General features: G+C 52.0%; 1 protein-coding gene across 1 annotated transcript; it reads right to left on the bottom strand.

Moving 5' to 3' along the window:
* Positions 1-1,728: 1,728 nt before the first annotated feature.
* On the bottom strand, positions 1,729-6,665 carry LOC129065701 (alpha-1-antitrypsin-like). Its single transcript, XM_054566960.1, has 4 exons — positions 6,023-6,665; positions 4,300-4,570; positions 3,358-3,505; positions 1,729-1,920 (listed from the first exon to the last, which is right to left on the bottom strand). The coding sequence occupies exons 1-4, from the start codon at positions 6,663-6,665 to the stop codon at positions 1,729-1,731; spliced, it is 1,254 nt and encodes a 417-aa protein (XP_054422935.1).
* Between the last annotated feature and the right edge of the window lie 941 nt (positions 6,666-7,606).

Raw genomic sequence — 7,606 nt, 5'->3', positions numbered from 1 at the left:
TTCTTTGTTGGGAGGTTTTTGATTATTGATTCAATCCCTGTTACTAGTTATGCATCTATTCACAATTTCTATTTCTTCATTACCAACTCTTGGTGGGTTGTGTGTTTCTAGAAATTTATCTCTTTTATCTAGTTATCCAATTTGTTTGCATACAATCTTTTCATAATATTCTCTTATAATCCTTTTTTCATTTGTGCAAAATCACTTGTAATGTCTTCAATTCTGGTTTTAACTATTTAAGTCTTTTTTCTTAGTCTCTATAAAAGGTTTGCCAATTTTGTTGATCTTTTCAAAGAATCAATTCTTGGTTTTGTTGATTTTCCCCATTTTTTAAAATTTTCTTTCTTTGTTGATCTCTGGTCTAATCTTTATTATGTTCTTTTTCTAGCTTTGATTTCAGCTTTCTTCCCCCGTTAGTTCTTTACAGTCTAAAGCTAGGTTGTTGATTTGAGATATTTCTTTTTTTAATGTAAATGCTTATAGCTATACTTTTTCTTCTTAGTACTACTGCAACTGCATCCCACAGTTCTGGTAAGTTGGGTTTTTATTTACACTTGTTTCAAGATATTTTAAAATTTCTCTTGTGATATCTTCTTTGACCTATAGGATTTTTCAGTCTTTCTTTTGCTACTGATTTCTGGTTTCATGTCATTGTGACTCTACAAGCTACTATGTGATTCCAGTCTTCTAAAATTTATTAAATTTTGTTTTGTGGTGTAACATATGGTCTGTCTGGGAGAATTTTCTGTGTGCACAGAATTTTCCAAGAAAAATGTGTATCCTACCCTTGTGTGTGCAGTGTTCTGACATGTCTGTTAGTCCAATTGCTCAATAGTGGTGTTCAAGTCTTCTGTTTCTTTATTGATCTTCTCTCTGGTTTTTCTATTGATTATTGAATGTGGGGTGTTGCTTCTACTACTATATTGTGTTCCCGTCTATTTCTTTCATTAACTTTGTCAATGTTTGCTCTGATATTTGGTATTTATATATTTATATTTATATTTGTTGTCTCTTCTTGGTGAATCAGATGGCATTGGCATTTTGGGGAGCCATAAGGTTTGTATTTTATAAACCAAAATATGGTAATCCTTACTTTTATAGGTTTATGCTTACTATCTTTTGATAATGTTTACTATATTTTGATAGTATTGAAGGGTCTTACGTACTTCAATATTAAGAAATAAATTGACTAATGCTTTCTTTGAGAACCTTTTTTAAGTGTTTTAATGTCTGATTTATGCAGAGGTCCAAACATCATTATTTAATGTGGACTTGAGCCTTTAATATCCTGAACGGATTGGGTCCTCCAAGCAAGTGCAGACCCCTAAGCTCTGCCTGGCTTAGCCTGGCCTTACTGTTGCCCTCTTTTCCTACCACTCTTCCGTCCAAGTCTGACTAATTAACCCTATGCTGCCCACCTCCAGTGCGCCCGTCTCCCGTCATGGCTGATTTTCTGTCTAGGCAATGTTAAGTAAATTATGGGTTTCAGCCAAAATTTCCTGCTTGCTGAGCACAATGCCTGGACAGTGTACCTACTCAATAAATACTAAGTGGATACAAAGATTGTTGTAACCTGGAATCCACACACATCCTGGGGATGTGAAATGAAACTCAGAGACTCAGGGATTTTCATGTCACGCTCAAGCTGGGACCAGTTAATCCATTCTTTAATGTCATCTAGGGGAGGGGCTTGACTTGGGAAGCAAAGGGCTGAACCCACAGAGGCAGCTATTGTTGCATGGGGTTCACCATCTTTCCTACAAAGAGGGGAATGTTGGTCCTTTCATCCATGACGATGACTAAGAAGGGCCTGTTGAATTTGATGATCAGGTACCTGAACCGGGCATGCTCTTCTAAAAGGGTGGTTCCAGAATGTTCTGTTCCATTCCCATCAATGGTCAGCACAGCCTTATGCAGCGCCTGGAAGGGAGGGAGCAGAGGCATGTTTGCGGCAGAGGCAGGCCGCACTGTCCTCTTCCCTGGCCTGGGAGCAAGGCCTGGTGTGGAGGGAGCTGTCCTGAGGGCCCAAGGGAGGGGTCGGTCCTGAGACCCTGTGGGGCCCTGGGTCTCTACAGCATTTCCTTGACTGAAAAACGAGACAGTGAAAAAAAACAGGCAGAATTGCCAGCCAGGTCTGTACCATTTGAGCATTTTTCCTCAAGAACCACTTGATGTCCAGCTGGAACCATCACAGCATAGTGAAAGGACAGGGCTCTCTACCACAGCGTCTGGGCTGAAATCCCGCTTTTCCCACTGGCTAACTAACTGTGTCACCTCAAGGAGCTGAATACTCTTCTTGAACCCTCACGTTCCCAAGTAGTAAAAACAGAGCTACATGACATGATCCCCACAAGCCAGTAAGTGCTCTATGTGGGAAACCTCAGTCAGTGGAGGTGCTCAGGAAATGTGTGTGTGTCTGTGCATGCATGTGTTAGAGGTGAGCGTGTATGTGCACGCTCATGAGTACAACGAAGTCAAAGATATTTATCTGCTAACGGTGGGGCACCATCAACTGCTTACACGTACTTACCAACTTCATCCCAGACTCGTCCTCTTCACCTTTCCTTCCCTAGGGGCTGGTCCCTTCCCTGCCCCTCAACACCATGCTCAGGCCTCTCATCACCTGGCATGTCTTTCCCCAGCCAGGTCCCCCTTCCCTGCAGGGGACACACCGCCCCGGATCCACCTCGTCAGGGCCTTGGCCTGACTCCACCTGCGCACCCTCCCCGCTTGCTGACCCACATTCTCAGCCCCCCTGGAAACGACTCGCCACCTCAGGAGGCAGATGTACTTGAACTTTCTGTCCTCCTTGCCGTGTCTCTTGTTTCTAGTATCCGATCTTAAGCCCCTTGGGGACCAGGACTTTGAGGGGGACCTTTATAGCATCTGGCCCACAACTCGACACTCAGTTCGTAGCCAGTATTGCAACGGAGTTGTTTCCTTGGTCACCTTTAATTCTCCTGAATAAATGGCATCTTTAGCCAAAATCACTCATTAACTCGGACTTGCTGACTCATCAGTAGCTCCCAATGACACAGGATGTGGGGCCAAAAGCCTTTGAAACCCCTGACCCTAAGTCTGCCTTTGTAAACATGGGCCCATCGAGGCCCCGACCAAAGGTGAGGCAGAGGGTCAGTGACACTACCTCAGAGGACGTCCCTAAAGTGCCAGAACACATGAGGCCACCTCCTTCACTCCTTCACTCAGTCGCCTGACCACATCCCAGGCTTGGTGAGCCCAATGGCATTGCTCAGAGACCGCAGCGGGGAGGTGTGTTTGCGTCCCTTTGTCCCCTCACCCTGAGCCTCTGCCCCGTCCGTACACATTCGGACCTACGGAGCCCGGGGACAAACTCACCTTGGACAGCTTCAGGGATGTCCCCTCACTGATCCCCGAGAGATCAGCCGCGTCACTGAAGACCTTGGTGATGCCCATGTTGCTCAGGGCGGTTTTCAGATCGTAGGTTCCAGAAATGGACAGCTTGGGCAAATGTAAACTGGCAGACCTGTCAAGATGGTTAGAAAACAAAGGAATGCCACACATTGAAAATGTTTCCTCTTCTAGTCATTTCTCCCACATAGCACCCTGTCTGCCTGCCGACAAGGGGGATGGGGGTTGGCATTGATTTATTGTGTTTTTATGTCCTCTAGCCCTGTGTCAGGGAACGTTAGATGAGATGGGTCCTCCTGTCCTGCAAAGCCTCTCAAATGCCACCTCCTCTGAGAAGCCCTCCAGGCAGATCCAGGGTGTCCTCCGTAAGCAGTTTGCACACCGCCCTGTAGAGTTTGGTCACCCCCAGACTGGGATTTGGAGGCTGGGATTCCAGGGGAGCGTGGGGTGTATGTGGTGTCAGGTGCTGAGTGACATTTGCTCAGTGACTGCTGAGTGATGCACAGGGCTCATTGCTCAGCTTTTGATCTGCATGGGGACGAAGTGTGGCCCTGAGAAGGGTCAGACATGATTCTGGCCAGGGACTTTCTGTTTACTCCACATTCCACCTTTGCCCGGAAGCCACTGCTTCCTCCTTGATTCTCTCCTGGCGTGGGTTGGTGCCGCTCTCCCTGAACCAGGTGCTGACATGGGAAGGGGCAGTGTCCATGCTGTAAGTCCCAAGGGCAGGGCTTTTGCCTTCTCAGCTGTGGGCACTGTCCCTCTCATGGAGCCTGGTTGGTGCTACCTAAACTGATGCTGGCCTCTGTCTGAGCACAAGGTCATGCTTGAGATGTGGGTCCCCCGTCCTTTGGTCCTCTGGCCAGGCCTGATGTGGCCACTCCCAGGCAGCCCCGGGTTGGGAATCACCGTAGGTCGATGGCTCTGAGGAGCCTGGAGAGGCGCTGGCGGGAGAGCCTGTCCTCCAGCTGCTCCATCTTGCCTGGGTCGGGCAGGATCAGGAGGCTGAAGACTCTGCCCCGACAGCTCTGCCGCAGCACCCAGCACGCGAGCTCCTGGTCCTGGTGCAGGTAGAAAAAGCCCATGTGCTGGCTCATGGGCACCTTTAGGGTGGTCTTCCTGTCCACATGGAAGTCCTCTTCCTCAAAACGCTCAGTCTTGAACTTATCCTTCCACTTGCCTGGAGAGAGGCGAGGGTGCGTATCAGCCGGGGCGGGGAGGGTTAGGCACCTGGGGTGGAGGGAAGGGGCCCCCGGCTGCCTCCTGCACGGGCCCGCCCTGAGCCTCAGCTTCCCCGTCTGAGCAGTGGCGCTCCCACGGACACCGGTCCACTGCGAGGACTTCTGTGAGGACGATGCCAGGCGCCAGCACGGCCCAGGCTTTCTGTAAGGCAGGGGCTGGGGGCTGCCCGTCAGGCCGGCCGAGGGAGCAGTGTGGCTGGTACTCCGTGCTTATCTCACGCAGGGCTGCTGGGACGGTCCGAAATGCCAGTTATCGGCCTCGGCCACAGCGGGCACATCCTTGTCCGAGTGTCCCCGCCCCTTGTGAGTCCGCGGTTCTCACCGTTCAGGGAAGGCACTCAGCCCCCCTTGCTCTGATGGCCTCCTCCTGGGCCCGCGGGGCAACGCGGAGGCCTGGGCGCCTCCCCTCTGCCAGAGCCAGGGGCCGCCGCCATCCTGGCAAGTCAGAGCAGACAGCAGCCTCGGGGGCCCCTGAGCCCAGGTTCCTCTTTGCATGGGGGACGGACACTGAGGCTGCAGAGGGGACAGGAGCCGCCTCAAGTCCCCTGGCAGAGCTGGGACCCGCATGCACGGGCCAGCCTGGCCTCGGCGCTCTCTGTCGCGCGGCTCTGCCTCAGACCAGGGCGTGCAGGGCCCAGCCCCTGACCTTGGCCCCTCCTCCCAAGCGCCGGGCTATTTCCAGGGCCTGTGAAACAGCCTCAGGATGCCCTGTGGGACCCACAGCTTTCTGACACACTTCCGTCACTCAGGGGGAGGAAGGCAGGCTGAGAGTCAAGTTTAGTTGAGAACCTACTTTGTGAGCATATAGTCCCACGTTCTTTGCGACACGCTGGCTCCTGACAGAAACGCGACAACAAGGGTGTTATTACGTTCACGTTCCTGGTAGGAAACTGGACCGTCCAAGAGGTAAACTGACTTGCCGATAGTCACACAGCTAATGGGTGGTAGAGGCGGGGTTTGAACCCTGGTTTCTGACTCTAAAGCTGTCACTCCTCTCACTCCATGAGTTGTTCAATGTACAATTCAGGCCCCCCTGTTTCCTTCATACACTCTGCTAAGAGCGCTCGTGTCCTGGCTCCCTGTCTGGGGAGGTGTGGCACAGCTGGCCTCCCTCCCTGGGGGGTTCACGATGCCCGTGAGAACGTGCCCGAAAGGCTCTGACAAGGAAGTCCTGCAGGGAAGGTGCCGCTCGGCCTGTGAGCCCTGGCTCCCTAACCGTGTTTGGGCTCGGAAAGTGTGTTAGGGGCTGTGTGGGGAAAGCCGAATAAGCCACGGGAGGCACGCGGTCACACGGCCTCCTGCACCGCCGAGGGGAGTTTAAGAACTGAGTGTGTGAGAGCCGTTTTGGGCGTTTCCATGGCAAGAAGCTCAGGCTGGTTGTGCAACCTTACCTTTAAAGAAGATGTAATTCACCAGAGCGAAAACAGTTTCTTTGTCAAGTTCTTTGACCAGATCCACGATTTTTCCTTGGGTGCCCTTCTCTACATAATCGTTGATCTCTTTCTTGGCTTTTTCGGAGTCCTTGAAGTTGGTGGAGATGGCTTCTGAGTGGTACAGTGTCTTGACATCCTCCAAAAACTTCGCCACTAGTTTTGCGCTCTCTTCGATGAACAAGCCGTTGCCAGTGGTCAGCTGCAGCTGGTCGTCCGGCCGGTTAAGGGTTCGGAGTAGACTTTGGAAGCCTTTGTGGATGTCAGCCTCTGCTCTCTCAGTGAGGTTGAAACCTGCGCCCTCCAGGACCTGGGTGTGCGTGTCCCCCTTGGCGCCCAGCGAGAGCAGGGCAAAGGCGGTGACGATGCTCACTGGGGAGAAGAAGATGTTGGTGGCATTGGGCTGACGGGAAGCCTGGCGGTAGAAGCTGAAAGCAAAGTCAGCCAGGCTCAGGGTGATTGGATGGCTGCCTGACACCTGATCGAGCCGGGATGCGTCCGTGTCCCGGACAGCATCTCTGCGGAGACTGTGCGCCCGGGAGGCCGGGGCCAGGCAGCACAGGCCTGCCAGCAGGAGGAGGCTCCACACGGTGGAGGATGGCATTGTCCTGCAAGAGAGAAAGGGCATCATGCCCAAGTCAGGCGACACAGTGTGTCCCCTGGCCCCCGAGTAACGGTGCGTAAAGCCACCGGAGTTTATTAAATGCCTGCTTCGTGCAGTGTTGTGCAAGAACCTTCCTACATCTTCGTCACTGAAAAGACTCAGAACAGTAGCTAAGACGTTTACAGTGCTCACTGTGTGCCAAGCTCTGCTCTGAGCACTTCACTCTCTCATCTCAGTGCCCTTCCCATAACAATCCTGTGATCTAGGTCACATGAACATTCTCAGTCTACAGATGAGGAGACCAAAGCTCCATGGGGTTATGTCACTTGTCCAAGGTGACAGAACAAGGAAAGTAACGGCCAGAATAGCGCACAGGTAGTGTGGGTCTGGAGTCCCTGCTGCACAGCCTCCCCGACATCTGCAGTGACCCTGAGGTGCCAGTGCCATGGCCCTCTTTTGCAAAAGAGGAAACTGAGGCATGGGGTATACACAAGGTGCCCGCACACAGTGACCCAGGAAGCAGCCAGGTCAGGCTCAGGGATGACTGGGTATGGAGGAGCCCTCGGGTGGCTGCCATTCAACTTTGTTGTTTAATGAGCAGAGCCCAGAGGGGGAAGGATCCTGCCAAAGGACACAGAGCCAGATCACCAGAGCATGAGGACACCCCCGCTGCCTGGCACTGGTCCAGCCTCCCCGGCACGCCACAAACTCCATGCATGTTTTCTCACAGCAGCTACCGCTCTCACGTGGAGGCTGCGGGGGCCTGGAGCGGGTTATTATCTGGCCTGTATGGGCCCAGGCCCAGGGAGTGCTGTTGAGAAAAAGCGCAGGAAGCCCTTAAGCCGGAGGCCCTCACAGACGTTCATTGATCTTTGTCTCGTGGAGTGTCTTGCTATCCCAATTCTACAGGAAGTCCAAAGTGACATTTGAGAGGGTTAGTA

Source organism: Pteronotus mesoamericanus, unplaced genomic scaffold (genome assembly GCF_021234165.1).
Source record: "Pteronotus mesoamericanus isolate MK-2021 breed Mesoamerican mustached bat unplaced genomic scaffold, CSHL_Meso_final contig_182, whole genome shotgun sequence".
NCBI classification, from domain to species: Eukaryota; Metazoa; Chordata; class Mammalia; order Chiroptera; family Mormoopidae; genus Pteronotus; species Pteronotus mesoamericanus.
This window is presented reverse-complemented; position numbering and strand designations above follow the sequence as displayed.

What these genes read in the sequence shown, in the direction of transcription:
- LOC129065701 (XM_054566960.1), bottom strand. Translation starts at nt 6,665, where the DNA reads ATGCCATCCTCCACCGTGTGGAGCCTCCTCCTGCTGGCAGGCCTGTGC. An exon ending in CTCAGAGCCATCGACCTACG is followed by an intron (nt 3,506 to 4,299) that starts GTGATTCCCAAC and finishes CCATCTTGACAG; the next exon opens with GTCTGCCAGTTTACATTTGC. An exon ending in CATCCCTGAAGCTGTCCAAG is followed by an intron (nt 1,921 to 3,357) that starts GTGAGTTTGTCC and finishes CCTCCCTTCCAG; the next exon opens with GCGCTGCATAAGGCTGTGCT.